The 15,201-nt window shown below is 58.3% G+C and overlaps 1 protein-coding gene across 1 annotated transcript in view; it reads left to right on the top strand.

The window, feature by feature from the left end:
* Positions 1–15,201, top strand: part of MYO1G (myosin IG) — a 16,276-nt gene continuing 1,075 nt past the window's right edge. Inside the window, exons 1-21 of the mRNA XM_011983288.1 lie at positions 1–245; positions 2,077–2,285; positions 2,491–2,584; positions 3,498–3,663; positions 3,908–3,961; positions 6,090–6,200; positions 6,524–6,640; positions 7,236–7,460; positions 7,557–7,702; positions 8,142–8,256; positions 8,407–8,577; positions 8,799–8,869; positions 10,361–10,435; positions 10,582–10,714; positions 11,459–11,625; positions 12,017–12,224; positions 12,437–12,660; positions 13,211–13,355; positions 13,774–13,878; positions 14,106–14,219; positions 15,142–15,201. Coding sequence (XP_011838678.1) covers positions 151–245; positions 2,077–2,285; positions 2,491–2,584; positions 3,498–3,663; positions 3,908–3,961; positions 6,090–6,200; positions 6,524–6,640; positions 7,236–7,460; positions 7,557–7,702; positions 8,142–8,256; positions 8,407–8,577; positions 8,799–8,869; positions 10,361–10,435; positions 10,582–10,714; positions 11,459–11,625; positions 12,017–12,224; positions 12,437–12,660; positions 13,211–13,355; positions 13,774–13,878; positions 14,106–14,219; positions 15,142–15,201 — 2,805 coding nt within the window. The 5' untranslated portion in view covers positions 1–150. The remainder of the gene's footprint in view (positions 246–2,076; positions 2,286–2,490; positions 2,585–3,497; positions 3,664–3,907; positions 3,962–6,089; positions 6,201–6,523; positions 6,641–7,235; positions 7,461–7,556; positions 7,703–8,141; positions 8,257–8,406; positions 8,578–8,798; positions 8,870–10,360; positions 10,436–10,581; positions 10,715–11,458; positions 11,626–12,016; positions 12,225–12,436; positions 12,661–13,210; positions 13,356–13,773; positions 13,879–14,105; positions 14,220–15,141) is intronic.

Below are 15,201 nucleotides of genomic sequence, written 5' to 3'. Positions count from 1 at the left end.
ACTTCCTACTTTACACCAGCACTGGAGGAGGCTGGTGAGGCAGGGCGGGGGCGGTGGGGCCTCCCCAAGCCTTCCCTTCCCCTTCCCCTCTCTTTCACTGTCCTGCCGGCAGGCACAGGAAGGTGAGGCAAGGTGTTTCCAGCCGGCAGGATGGAGGACGAGGAAGGCCCTGAGTGTGGCAAACCTGACTTCGTGCTTTTGGACCAAGTGACCATGGAGGACTTCATGAGGAACCTGCAGCTCAGGTAGGCCCAGGGCAGGAGGCGCTGGCTCCCCTCCTCCAGGGTCTCCCACCTTGCATCCTCACAGAGACCTGAGGGAAAAAGGAAGGCATGCTGCTGTCCAAGGGAGGGGGCAGTGGCACACACCCACCCAGACCCGATGGGGCCGAAATGAGCGCCTCAAAGCATGGCCCCAGGGGACGGGAACAGACAAGGAAGCAACTGTCCCTGTCAGGGCCGGCAAGTCAGCACTGGATCTGCCCACCACCCCAACCCACCCCTGCCTCCCACACAGTCCAGGTGTCTTCTGCCCCTTCTTTCCTGCCCGAAGGGGCCAGGGCATGACACTTCTTGGACAGATAGGTACCAGGCACTCTTTCCAGCAGGGACCAGGGGCACCTCTTTCCAGCCACTTCCCAGCCAGTTTTTGATGCTCCCTCAATGCATCTCATGGGGCCAGGCCATGGGGCCTGGCCTGAGCCCTGGGGACACTGAGATGAAGCAGGCAGCCTCCACCCTAGGGTCCAAACATTCCCACCAGGTTGAGGTGACATTCTTTTGGGGTGCATGGAGTATCACAGGACACAGTTGGTAGAAGCGGTATCAGAGCTCAATTTACCATCAAGGAGGGCAGGTGGAGGGCAGGGAGAAGCCCGGGAGGTGGGGGCATGGCACAGTAGGGTGGCCATGCAGGCAGCTGGGTCTCATGCCAGGACTCTCATGGAGGGGCAGAAGGCTGCCTGCTGTGTGCTCGGGAAGCTCCCTGGGGAGAGCCTGGGGACCAGGAGCCCCACTAAGCACAGAAGTCAAGAGACCATGAGCCTGGCCCAAAGAGAGGAGGGCCAGCCAGGAAATGAGCTAAGCCTTTGTGTGCATTGTTCTACCTCATTCTTATAAAATGAGCTTATCAAACACTGTCCTCTCCATTTTGGTGATGAGAACACTGAGCCCTGGAGATGTGGGTGACTTGTGCCCTCATCCCCAGCTTGTAGGAGGACAGGAGCTGGGCCCAGGAAAACCCATGTCAGAGGTGGTGAAGAAAGAGGAACCTCAGGACAGGCCCACCCAGGACAGGCTGCTGGGAGACAGGGCCATCCAGGGAAGGGTGGGTACCACACACAAAGGGGAGACGGGGCTGAGGGGCAAGCCTGCCAGTCCTCTTCCCAGGGGCAGAAAGGTCGAGAGAAGGGCAGACATCCACCCACACTGGTGACCAATTTTGTGAAGGGAAGGGTCAAGAAGTCTGAGGCTGTGCCAGGGGAGAGGCAGCAGCCACTGGCCACAGGCTTGGGGGTGGGGGGTGCAAAGACAATGACATCAGGTGCTGGGCACTGTTGCCCCAACCCCTCCCTGTCATCTGGGTGGGGCTGGGTGGGGTCCCCTTTTGTCTCTGGGTTCCCGCCCAGGCCTTGAGACAGGAAACAGCCGAGGAGGCCCCTCCTTTCCCTCCCAGCCCAGTCACTCCTTCTCAACCCCATCTCCCCATCTGCCCTGTGGGGTTCACCCCAGGAGCCAGCTCTGACTCACAGCGCCCAGTGCAGTCTTGGGCAAGTCTGTTTCCTTTGCAAAATGGGTGGTCATGTTTCCAGTGACCTTGGGACCCCTGGGGAGACCATCGTGGACTCTAAACTCTATGCTGCAATGGGGACAGGCTCTGAGTGGCTCAGCTCACCCAGGTCGGCACCAGGGAGACACAAGGTCAACACCTGCTCCCTTCTTGCTTCTCCTCTCTCAGCCCCTTGGGGTGGGAGTGCTGGCCTACTGGGGCCAGGCCCTGATATGGGCTCTGGTGAGAGGCCTGTGGGTGCCTGTAAGCCTGTCAGTGCTGAGGCCTGTCTGCCCCTGCTGTGTCCAGGTTCGAGAAGGGCCGCATCTACACCTACATTGGTGAGGTGCTGGTATCCGTGAACCCCTACCAGGAGCTGCCCCTGTATGGGCCTGAGGCCATTGCCAGGTACCAGGGCCGCGAGCTTTATGAGCGGCCACCCCATCTCTACGCTGTGGCCAATGCCACCTACAAGGCGATGAAGCACCGGTCCAGGGACACCTGCATCGTCATCTCAGGTACCTGTCCCTGCAGCCAGGCTCCCACCCTCGACATCTTCATTTGTGAACATTCGGGAGGACCATTAGAGCATCTCCTGTGCCCTGTGTCCTGATGGGGGCCCTAGGACCCCATCTCACCAGTCTTAGGGGTGTAAGTGGGCATGGGGAGCTGGGCTAAGAGATCAAACCTGGCTGATTCTGTCAACTCTGGTCTTTCCGGCAGGTGAGAGTGGGGCAGGGAAGACAGAAGCCAGTAAGCACATCATGCAGTACATTGCTGCCGTCACCAACCCAAGCCAGAGGGCTGAGGTGGAGAGGTGAGCAGCAATGGGCAGCCCTGGGCCTCAGCATGGCAGGCCAGGGACCTTGGTGTGGCAGGAAGGACTGACTCTGGGGAGCGAGAGATGGCAACTGGAGTCTAGCTCAGGTCAAGTTCAGCGGGAACTTGGGAAGTTTCCAGATAACGCCAACACACCTGGAGGTGAGACAGGGTGACCCATGCCAAGGACCTCTCCTTGGGTGGATGAGACCCAGCCAAGGGACCCAGGCTACCAGCTGGGAGGAGGCAGCAGCCACAGGTAGGATAAGGAGAAGTGCAGCAGAACCCAGAGATGCTTGAAATGGCTCATGGACAGGGCAGCAGGCGGATTCCATGGAAACTTGGAGAAGCTGGCAGGCCCTGGCCAAGATGGCCAAGCATGCCAGGTGGCTGTGTGGGTGGTGGCCAGGAGCCTTGAAACCAGTAAACCTGTTCCTTATGGAAGCAGCTTCCTCTGTCAGCGCCTGTCTCTTCCTGTCAAGAGGCAGTGAGATGGGATTCAGGGGGACAAGCAATGTCGGTTCCTGAGCACATATGGCCAGCATCACTGCCCACCCCTGCAGCTGGAGGTCTAAGGCCCAATGGTCAGAACGGCCCCTCCTCACCAGGCTGCAGCTGAGGCCTGGGAGGGGAAGAGGTGGCTGTGAGAAACAAGGACCTCAGTGCTACACAGACCATGCCAAACACAGCCAGCCTGGCAAGTGCATTTCCCAGCCTCTCAGAGGTGAAGTGACCATCATACAACCTCAGAGGCAACACTGGGCGAGGCCAGGCCATTGGCTCTCTCTCAGCAAGTTCAGAGGAACCTATCCTGAGATGCTGTGATTTCTGTTGGGAAGACTCGGGGGCAGGGACAGCCTTCCCCAGATAGGAAGTCTTTGCCTTGAGCCCCAGCCCCTCTGCCCCGACAGGGTCAAGGACGTGCTGCTCAAGTCCACTTGTGTGCTAGAGGCCTTCGGCAATGCCCGCACCAACCGCAATCACAACTCCAGCCGCTTTGGCAAGTACATGGACATCAACTTCGACTTCAAGGGGGACCCGATCGGAGGACACATCCACAGCTACCTACTGGAGAAGGTGGGCAGGTGGGCTGAGGAGACCTCCATGGGGAGCCCTGGCTGAGAACCATCCCAGGCCTGGGAAGGTACCCATCCCAACAGTGCAGCCTAGGAGGGCTGAGCTCTCTCTCCCTGTGGCCCTTCTCTGGGCCTCAGTGTCCTCATAGTCAGGACTCTCTGACCTCCACCTGGGAACGCTCAGATGGGGTCCCCAGGATCAGACTCCTCCCCAGGCCTGAGTCCATCTGCCCCTCTCTCCTCAGTCTCGGGTCCTCAAGCAGCACGTGGGTGAAAGAAACTTCCACGCCTTCTACCAGGTAAGCCCTGAGGGTAGGGGGAGGAGGAACAATGGGGTGGGGAAAGGGAGGGCAGCAAGTTGGGCCAGCTTGTGACCCGTCTGTCACTACCCCAATTCCCCCTCTCTGCCCACTCAACCCCACCTAGCCCATCATCCTCACGCCCCACCACACTCACCCCAACTAGTACCCCACACCCCACAAACAAGAGGGTGTGAGCTTATGGGGAACGAAAGCAGGATGTCCCCTTTATCTGAAACACTTCCAGATGAGGGCTCTCTGGGGCCCATAAAGTGTCTCTGTGCACAATAAGCTCCCCACTGAGGTGGGCGTCCCCACAGGCAGTGTCTCTAGTGGTATCAGAGCTCAACACTGAAGTGATGCTCCTGGGGACACGGGTATTGACTCTGAGCACCTCTCTGAGATAAGTGCTCCCAGGGACTGTCTCCACAAACTCTGACACCCCACTGAGGTGGGAGCTCCCTGGAAACAAAGTGTCTCTGCAGTCTCAGAGCTTGACACTGAAGTGCAGCTCCCTGGCACACCAGTGGTGTGTTCGCAAACTGTGGGCTGCCCACTGTGTCCTCTGGGACACTGGCAGTGTTTCCACAGATTCCGAACTCCCCCACTGAACCGGGAGCACCCTGGGACTGAGGCAGTCTCTCTAGGGACTTGGAGCTCCCCACTGAGTTAGGAGTTCCCTGCAGCACAGACAGGTCCCCACAAACTCTCAGCTCCCCAGTGCAGTGGGAGCCCTCTGGAACACAGCAGTTTCTCCACAGAATCTGGGCTACCTTCTGAGGCCCGAGCTCCCTGGTACACACGCAGTGTTTCCATGGACTCTGAGCTTCTTACTGAGGTGGGAGCTCCCTGAGACAAGCACAGTATCTCATAGACTCTGTGCTCACCATGAGACAGGAACTCCCTGAGTGGCAGGCAGGGTATCCAGGGACTGTGAACCGCCTGCTGAGGTGGGAGCTTCCTGGGATGCAAAGAGTGCCTTTAAGGACTCTAAGTTTCCATGGCGTGATGCTCCCTGGGACACAGCAATGTCTCCAGGATTCTGACTTCCCACTGAAGTCACACTCTCTGGGACATGGCAGTGTCTCTAAGGACTCTGAGCTCCACTGAGGTGGGAGCGCCCTGGAAACTGCAGTGTTACCAGTGAGTCTGCGCTGAGGTGGGAGCTCACTGGGAAACCAGCAGTGTCTCTGTGGACTCTGAGCTTTCCTTGAGGTAAAAGCTCCCTGAGACACTGGCAGTGTCTCCACAGACTCTGAACATCCCCCTGGTGGGAGCCGCTGGGAACACAGAGGGCATCTCCACAGACTCTGAGCTCTCACTGAAATGAAGCTCCCTGGGACTCTGGCAGGATCTCCACAGACTCTTACCTCCCCACTGAAGTGGGAGATTTTGGGACATGGGCAGGGTCTCCATGGACCCGGAGTTCCCCCATTGAAGGGGAGGTTCAGTGGAACATGGGCAGTGTCTCTAATGACTCTGAGCTCCCTTGGACGTTGCCAGGGTCTCCGCAGACTCTGAGCTCCCCATAAGATGGGAGCTCCATGGGATTTGGGCAGGGTCTCCATGAACTATAAAGTCACCACTGAGGTGGGAGCTCTCTGGGACACAGAGAGTTTTTTCAGACTCTGAACTCCCATGAAATGGAGCTCTTTGGAGCATGGACAGTGTCTTTAAGGACTCTGAGCTACCCACTGAGGTGGGAGCTCAGTGAGACACATGAAGCAGTGTCTCCACAGACTCTGGAATACCCACTCAGGTGGGCCGTGTCTTGGACACAGGCAGTGTCTCTACCAACTCTGGGCTCTGCTCTGAGGTAAGAGTCCCCTGGGACAGGGGCAATATCTCCTTGGATTTTGAACTCCCACCAAAGTGAAGCTCACTGGGACAGTGGCAGCGTCACTCCACGGATTCTGAGCTCCCACTGAAGTGGAGCTCCCTGACCCACTGAACAGCTGAATGGGGAGCTCGCTGACACACAGGAAGTGTTCACACTGTCTGACCTTCCCCCATGTTTGTTGGTTCAATGCTGGAAGGAAGCACAAGTCTGTTTGTTCTCCTGCCCCTGTGTGTGTACAGGGGAACATCTTGGGAGCTTATTCGTCTAAAGGATGTCTGTGTCCTCTAGTTGCTGAGAGGCAGTGAGGACAAGCAGCTGCATAAACTGCACTTGGAGAGAAACCCTGCTGTATACAATTTCACGCGCCAGGGAGCAGGACTCAACATGATTGTGCACAGCGTGAGTGTGAGGGGCACCAAGGGCTCAAATTGGGCTCAGTGTCAGGGCCTAAGTGTGGTGGCAGGGAATGGGCAGCACTCAGCACAGGCCAGGGTAAAATGAACTTCTTGGGTGAGTGGGGAGGGTGCTCGGGGTGGAGGAAAAATGGCTGATGGAGGGGACAGAGTGCAGGGATGAGCAGGTGCCTAGGCCGGAGGAATCAGGGTTCAGGAAGGGGACAGGGGAAAAGGGTGAGCAGGTGCCTAGGATGGAGGAATCAAGCCTCAAGGACAGGTGTCCTGGGCCCAGTGTGGTTTTGGAGTGATGAATCCCTTCTACCCTAGGCCTTGGACAGTGATGAGCAGAGCCACCAGGCAGTGACCGAGGCCATGAGGGTCATCGGCTTCAGTCCTGAAGAGGTGGAGTCTGTGCATCGCATCCTGGCTGCCATATTGCACCTGGTGAGCCTGGCTCAGAAGCCTGGGAGGGCTACCTCCCCACAGGGGTTTCCCAGCTGGGAGGCACCCAGGGAGGAGGAGGAGACTGGCTGGAGATGTGCTAGGCTGACTGCCTCTCCTGCAGAAGCTGAGCTGCTTGAGTGATGAGCTCAGTTGGTACGTGGTCCAGACCCCACTCTTAGGGCCAGGGCAGCCAGGCACAGTAAAAGCTGAGCATCATGCAGACTGCCTCTTAGTGCAGTCATGAGCTGTGTGGCTTTGGGTGCATTTACTGAGTGCCTCTTGGCCTCAGTTTTCTCTAAGGGGCATGAGGAGTAAGTTATGCAGGGTTCCTCTAGCTGCTGGGAGGATGCAATGGGGTCGTTTACATACCATTTGGACTTGAGACCTTGGCAAAGATTCTGGTGTGCCCGTGCCCCCTTCCCCCAATCTCTGGCTGTGTCTGTGCCCATGATGAGCAGCTGACCACGCTGGTCTGAGAAGGAGCTATACTCTACCACATCCATGTCCCCTGTTTTCCTTCCTCCTTTCTGTCCAAAGTTGTCCAGGCTCCTTTGGGACATGGAGCCTGGACTGTTTATGGTTTTCCCACCACCAGGGAAACATCGAGTTTGTGGAGACGGAGGAGGGTGGGCTGCAGAAGGAGGGCCTGGCAGTGGCCGAGGAGACACTGGTGGACCATGTGGCTGAGCTGACGGCCACACCCCGGGACCTCGTGCTCCGCTCCCTGCTGGCTCGTACAGTTGCCTCGGGAGGCAGGGAACTCATAGAGAAGGGCCACACTGCGGCTGAGGCCAGCTACGCCCGGGATGCCTGTGCCAAGGTACTTTGGAACAGGCACAGGGAGGGAAGCCCAGGAGGCCTTCATGGGGGAGGCCAGGCCAGAGGCAGCAGGAAGTAAGGTGTTCCTATCTCCTAGGCGGTGTACCAGCGGCTGTTTGAGTGGGTGGTGAACAGGATCAACAGTGTCATGGAACCCCGAGGCCGAGACCCTCGGCGTGATGGCAAGGACACAGTCATTGGCGTGCTGGACATCTATGGCTTCGAGGTGTTTCCCGTCAACAGGTGGGTGGCCAACCAGCCACATCTCCACCTCTGATGCCCAGCGGCTTTGCCCACTTCGTCCTGGAAAGCTCAGCTGGGGCTGGGCAGCAGGAATGTCTGGGTTTCTCCCAGCTAGTCCCTGGGCCCAAGGCTCATGCCTCCCAGGCCTGCCTCACCTGCACCATCTGGCCATTGGTGCCCTGATGGAAGGCAGAATTACAGGGCATGAGTAATTCCTGGTTGTGACTCCTAAGTCCACTCCAGAACGCGCATGCAGGAGGTGTGGGTAGGGTAAAGGAGGAGTCCAGCGCAGGGATGCGTAAGCCACAGGGAAGCCATACGGGGTGCTGGCACCAGAACCCTTGATGAACATTAGCAGAGATGTTTGGGGGAGTAGCCATCCATTACCATGCACACCACAAGCAGCGACCTCCCCTCTGAAAGGCCCACCCACCCCCAGCTTTGAGCAGTTCTGCATCAACTACTGCAACGAGAAGCTGCAGCAGCTGTTCATCCGGCTCATCCTGAAGCAGGAGCAGGAGGAGTACGAGCGCGAGGGCATCGCCTGGCAGAGCGTGAGCACTGTGGCCTGGAGGGAGGGCAGGCGGCAGGGTGCCCATGGGGAGGGGCCCGGGCTGGCCTGGCAGGTGGCTGAGTGTGGGGCGGAGGAGGGGAGGTGCCCTGAAAGGCTTTGGGAGCCTCCCTGCTGGCTGCCTTTGCCCCAGGTTGAGTACTTCAACAACGCCACCATTGTGGATCTGGTGGAGCGGCCCCACCGTGGCATCCTGGCCGTGCTGGATGAGGCCTGCAGCTCTGCCGGCACCATCACTGACCGAATCTTCCTGCAGACCCTGGACACGCACCACCGCCATCACCTACATTACACGAGCCGCCAGGTGCCCCCGGCTGTCCCAGCACCACCGCAGTGGGCTGGTGGGACCTGCCCCACAGGCACCACACTGCCCATACCTCGTGGGGACTGGGTGGGGACCCAGCTTTGGTACCATTGTCATCACTGTGGCGACCTTCTCTGTCCTGGAGGTGGGGAAGCAGGGCTATCCCCTCATACAGACCCCCTACACACCTTTTGTGCCTTGACCTCAGCCTGTCCCCATAGCTCTGCCCCACAGACAAGACCATGGAGTTTGGCCGAGACTTCCGGATCAAGCATTATGCAGGGGATGTCACGTAAGGGCCCTCTCCCCCCCACATCCCTGGCCTTCCCACAGGCACCATGGCATGTGTCATGGAGCAGGAGTGCTTCAGGAGAGTGGTTGGTAGACAGGTGTTATGGCCCCTTCTGCCACCCCCACCCCTTTAAGACACTGAAAACATGCCAGACAGCAGATTCACAAGTGACGAACCGGAAACAGGGTTTGAGGATAGTCGTTAACCATGGCTGCATTCTTCTGGGAGCCTTTAAAAAATACCCACGTCTCATGTCTGGGCCCAACCCTATGCCAGAATCTGTGGGGTGGGGGGCTGCAGGCTGGTGAGGTGGGAGTGGGGAGGGAGCAGAAGGTGCAGAGTGGGCCAAGATTCTACATTTCTAACAAGCTCCCAGGTGAGGCCTCGCTACCATACTTGGACCACGCTCCCAGTGCCAAAGCCCAGGTGTCCTTCAGAGGTTGTCATGATGGCTATTAATTTATGTGCTGCTTGCTGCATCCCAAAACGATTTAAGGTGACTCACAGCGAGGTACAAGTGTTTCACGAGAACTTCTCAAGGAGAGGAAATAGAGTAGATGATGACGACAAAGCAGCCCAATATCATCTACCTGTATCTGTTTGCAAAATCTACGCCCTGCCTGCATGAGGTGGCTCATGTCTGTAACCCCAGCACTTTGGGAGGCTGAGGTGGGTGGATCACCTGAGGCCAGGAGTTTGAGACCAGCCTGCCCAACATGGCGAAACCTCATCTGTACTAAAAATATAAAAATTATCTGGGCATGGTGGCACATGCCTGTAATCCCAGTTGCTCGGGAGGCTGAGGCACGAGAATTGCTTGAACCTGGGAGGTGGAGGTTGTGGTAAGCTGAGATCACACCACTGCACTCCAGCCTGGGCAACAGAGTGAGACTATTTCTCAAAAAGAAATAAAATAAAATAAAAAATAATAAAAATCCAGTCCCTGAGGCTTCACAGGTGCTGCAGTTGGAGCCAACATTTAGCACTGACATTTCTAGCAGTCCAAGAACTAGACAGTGATTCTGAGGCTCTCAGTGCCCACAGATCAAAATAGGCCCAGGACTCAGGAGTTCCTAGTTCATAGTTGTAGTCGCTGATGTTTATCAAAACTCGGTAGGCACTGTTCTGAGCAATTGATGTATGCTGAGGCACAGAGAGGTTGAGTGGCTTAGGCAAGGTCACACAGCATGCATGTGGTAGATGCAGGACTCAGTGCTAGAACATTTGACTTCGGAGTTGGGGGCTTAACCACTCAATTCATCTTCCAGGAGAGAAATGTCTCCTGAGGGAGGGAGTCTTAGGTGATAAAAGAGAAAGCAGGTGTGAGGGGGAAGGAGAGGAGCCAAGGCAGAGGCGGGAAGAGAGACTGACCTATGGGAACAAAGGCAGATGGGAAGAGAATCATCTCTGCCCTGGGGGCTGCTGGGGTCATCAGCACTTTGGCCTGGCAGCCCCCGCCCCTGCTCCCTCACCAGCCCTGGCTTCTGGCAGGTACTCCGTGGAAGGCTTCATCGACAAGAACAGAGATTTCCTTTTCCAGGACTTCAAGCGGCTGCTGTACAACAGGTGAGCACGGCTTGCTGGGCACCATAGGGAGGGCCAGGGCCCTGGGGCCCCAGACACTCTAGGGTCAGGCATTGACTAGCATCAGAACAGGGGTGGGCGGGGCTGCTCTCCCTGAGGATGGCTGGGAATTCGGCCCGTGTCTGCAGCACGGACCCCACTCTACGGGCCATGTGGCCAGATGGGCAGCAGGACATCACAGAGGTGACCAAGCGCCCCCTGACGGCCGGCACACTCTTCAAGAACTCCATGGTGGCCCTGGTGGAGAACCTTGCCTCCAAGGTATGTTCCACCCCTCTCCCACTCTGGCTGTTCTGGATCCTTCTCTCTGTGCCCTCGGTGCCAAGTAGGGTCCCAACCACCTCTGTACACCATAGTGGTGGGGGGAGGATTCTTGTCCTGTCTGTATGAGCCACATCTGCTCCAGCAGGGGACCCCGCCTACTGCACAGGTGAGATGTGGGGCCTCAGGGGCTGGACTGAGGCTTGATCAATCATGGGGAACCCAGGCTTCTCCTTGCCCCATTGTCTCTTGAGCAGGGAGGCATTTGAGGAGACCCTGTTGGGAGACTGGCTTGACCCAGCCCAGCTCTTGGCAAAAACCCAGGATTCTTCTGGCAGGTGGGGCCAGAGAGACAGGAAACACAAGCTTTCTTGGGGAGCTTTGGGTCCAAAGTCAGAGGGGGAACAGGTGAAGGGTCGGGGAGAGGACATGTTAGCATGAGGTGAGCTTAACAACAGAACATCCAGAGATGTCAGCCCCTTTTGGAAGGAGAGAAGGAAGGCAGATGTGGCCTGCTCCTGCCTCTGCCACACCCACCTGCCTGACCAGGGGCTGGAACCTGCCTCTGAATCTGGCCTTGCTGGCCTCTGCCCAGCACTTAGGACTTCCAGGGCCCTTGTTCTGCTGATTACCCTTGTTTGTTCCTGACTCTCCTCCTGGCCTGGGACCTTGAGGGGTTGATGTGGGGCAGGGTGCACAGTGCTGCTGGCGCAGACCCTCTCCAAGTCCCCTCTGTCCCCGCAGGAGCCCTTCTACGTCCGCTGCATCAAGCCCAATGAGGACAAGGTGGCTGGGAAGCTGGATGAGAACCACTGTCGCCACCAGGTCGCATACCTGGGGCTGCTGGAGAACGTGAGGGTCCGCAGGGCTGGCTTCGCTTCCCGCCAGCCCTACTCTCGATTCCTGCTCAGGTACTGGTACCTGACACCCATCACTCCATGGGCCGTAGTCCGTATGTGGAGTCCAAGGGGTAGGAGCAGAGGGTCCCCAGTCAGCACGTCACAAACATCGATACAAGCAGGAACCAGCACGCTGCTGGCCTCAAGACACCAAAATATCTGGGAGAACATGTGTGTGAGCACACGCATGTGGGGACACACAGGTGGGAACATGGGTATGAGAGCTGTGTGAGGACATGTATGTGAGGACATGTGTATGGGAAGACACATGTGCACAGGTGTCATAAGTGCTCCAGGCACACACTCTGTATCCCTGCCATCTCCCCAGGTGGGGGGTGGGCAGGGTGGGCTCCATGATCTCTCCCCGAGGCCTGGGTCACACTGTCCTGTCCTGTGATGACAGGTACAAGATGACCTGTGAATACACATGGCCCAACCACCTGCTGGGCTCCGACAAGGCAGCTGTGAGCGCTCTCCTGGAGCAGCACGGGCTGCAGGGAGACGTGGCCTTTGGCCACAGCAAGCTGTTCATCCGCTCACCCCGGACACTGGTCACACTGGAGCAGAGCCGAGCCCGCCTCATCCCCATCATTGTGCTGCTATTGCAGAAGGTGAGGTGGGCAGGGCAGGCAGACATCCACTATGGGGGTGGGGAAAGCTTGTGTCCCAGGGGCTACAAACACACTTGTAAGTTTCACAGGCGTCTCTGCTTGATGGAGACAGGCCAGAGAGTGTTTAATAAATGCTTAGGGCCAGGTTTGGGGCTAAGGGTTAGGGCCTGGCTGAATTTGACTGCGTATCCCATCCCGCCTGGCCCACCCAGGCATGGCGGGGCACCTTGGCGAGGTGGCGCTGCCGGAGGCTGAGGGCTATCTACACCATCATGCGCTGGTTCCGGAGACACAAGGTGCGGGCTCACCTGGCTGAGCTGCAGCGGCGATTCCAGGCTGCAAGGCAGCCGCCGCTCTACGGGCGTGACCTTGTGTGGCCGCTGCCCCCTGCTGTGTTGCAGCCCTTCCAGGACACCTGCCAAGCACTCTTCTGCAGGTACTACTCTCAGCCCATCACACTTTCCATTCAGCCAGCATCCACCGAACACCTTGACCCATTATCCCTGGCCTGCAGTGCCTGGACGGGAGACACACCAGCCCCCTTAATAGGTGGGAAGGTGGATTCTGTGCCACATTAGCTGACTGCCCGTGTCCCCCAGTTGGTGCAGAGTCCTGACCATGTTGGGTACTGTGGTGGGCATTCAAAGTCCAGGGCTGCAGCCTGCAGGGGGGAGCCCGTCAGGGCTGGGAAGTAAGGGGATTCTGCATCTGAGCGGGGTCTTATTGAAGGCCAAGCAGGAGTTCTCCAGAAGGATGGGCACAGAGCATGCTCAGAACAGGAGGGCGCTGGGCGGCTGCTGGTCTCTGGGTCACCTTCCAGGAACAAGCGTTAGGCACAAGGGTCTGATACCAGAGAAGCCGGCAGAGGTTGGGACATAAAAAGCTGGCAGCGCCAGGCTGAGTTCTTGGCTTCCTCCATGGAGAAGGGGCTCAGCGAGCACATGAACACATGGCCAGCATCTGTCTGACTGCATGCCCTCTCCCAGGTGGCGGGCCCGGCAGCTGGTGAAGAACATCCCCCCTTCAGACATGGCCCAGATCAAGGCCAAGGTGGCCGCCATGGGGGCCCTGCAAGGGCTTCGTCAGGACTGGGGCTGCCGGCGGGCCTGGGCCCGAGATTACCTGTCCTCTGTAAGTGCCAGGCGAGTCCAGGGCTGCCGGGGGAGGTGGGCTGCCAAAGAGGGCTCTTGGCTAACGCTGTGACCAGTTCCCCTCAGATGTCCTCTCCCAGGCCTGGGGTTGTCTGAGGCCCTGCACCTCAGCCCCTACCAGAGCTCTGCAAGGTATCAACCTGGATTTCAGGAGCAGTGGCCTTCCGGGGTTGGTGTGGATGACAGGAGGGCCGGGCTCAGATGCAGCCTAGAAGTCAACACAAGAGGGCTCTGTGCCCTCAGGAAATCCAGGGCTGCTCAGCTCACGCACATGTCTGTGTGACTCAGTTTCCTGAGATGAAGGATAGCTATGCTGATTCACAGACAGCTGCCATCAATTGAGTCTGGTCGCATGACTCAATCCCAAGCAGCGCCCCCTCTCCTCCATCTGTCCTCAGGCCACTGACAATCCCACAGCATCAAGCCTGTTTGCTCAGCGACTAAAGACACTTCGGGACAAAGATGGCTTCGGGGCTGTGCTCTTTTCAAGCCACATCCGTAAGGTTAGACAAGGGACAAGGATGGCTTCAGGGCTGTGCTCTTTTCTAGCCACCTCTGCAAGGTTAGAAGCTGGTGCAGAGTTCTGGCGGGGGGCACTTGGGAGAAAATGGAGGCAATCCCAGCCCAGGCCCAGCTGCTCTGACACTCCCGAAACTGTGGACAGCGGGGAGGGGAGGCAGTAGGGACTGCCGGGGCAGCACCAGCCTGGGCCAAGCCACCTCTCGCACAGGTGAACCGCTTCTACAAGATCCGGAACCGGGCCCTCCTGCTCACAGACCGGCACCTCTACAAGCTGGACCCTGACCGGCAGTACCGGGTGATGCGGGCTGTGCCCCTTGAGGCGGTGAGCATCGTGGGTTGGGGGTAGCGTGCAGCATCTGTGAGGGGCACTGCTGGGCTTCTCAGAGTCCTGCGTCAGTCTTCTCCCCACTGTCTACCTGTGATGGCCCAGACCATCCTAAAACTCAGCGATGGTGGCTCCCGTGCTGAAAACCCTGCAGTGGCTTCCCACGCCCACAGAGTGAAAGGTCTCGTCCTGTGATCCCCACCAGCCCAGCGACCATCCGCCACACTCTCACACTCTAGCCAAGCCAAATGGTCCCTTCTCCCAACTTGTGCCCAACTAGGGGTTCGCCCACCTGGGCATTCTGGGACCTGAGTCCCCGCCACAATGTCAGGACCTCCTGTGGGATACGGTCCCGGCCACTCTGGAACCTTCTGCTGAGCTCTGTGGCCTACTTGCTCCCTTCATTAGCAGTTGCTGTTCCCATAAATTCTCTTTCCCACAGGACGGGGGCAGGGATCAAGGCCAGGCTACCTCGGGGTCTCCCACAGTTTCAGGGGTCCCATGACTGTCCCAATAGAAAGGGCGGTGAGTGCCTCTCTGTCTAATGCCGCAGCCCAGAGCCGGAGTGGTTGTTTAAATGTAGTGAAAGTGACCTAGAACTAAAAACAGCTCCTCCAGGCAGTAGCACATGCAGGGGCTCAGCATCCACAGGTGAGCAGCGGCGGCCCTGTTGGACAGCAAGGATCTAGAACTATCGGTCCTGGAGAAAATCCTATTGTGCAGCGTCCCGCCCAACTTTCCCCCGTCAGCAGGGTCCTGAGAGGGAGGAGAGGGTGGTGGGGGGCTGGTGGCCCTGGCAAGGGCGGCTCTCCCCGGGTGCGGTTGGGGGTTCGGGAAATGCTTCCTGGGGAGGGGGTGAGTCCGGTTAGGCTGGGGTGCGAGTTGAGGTGGCTGCACCCTAACCCCGCGCTCCGCTCAGGTGACAGGGCTGAGCGTGACCAGCGGAGGAGACCAGCTGGTGGTGCTGCACGCCCGCGGC

The sequence above is a fragment of the Mandrillus leucophaeus genome, unplaced genomic scaffold, assembly GCF_000951045.1.
Source record: "Mandrillus leucophaeus isolate KB7577 unplaced genomic scaffold, Mleu.le_1.0 Scaffold248, whole genome shotgun sequence".
Lineage (NCBI taxonomy): Eukaryota > Metazoa > Chordata > Mammalia > Primates > Cercopithecidae > Mandrillus > Mandrillus leucophaeus.
The sequence above is the reverse complement of the archived record's forward strand: the minus strand, read 5'-3'. Positions and strand labels throughout refer to the sequence as shown.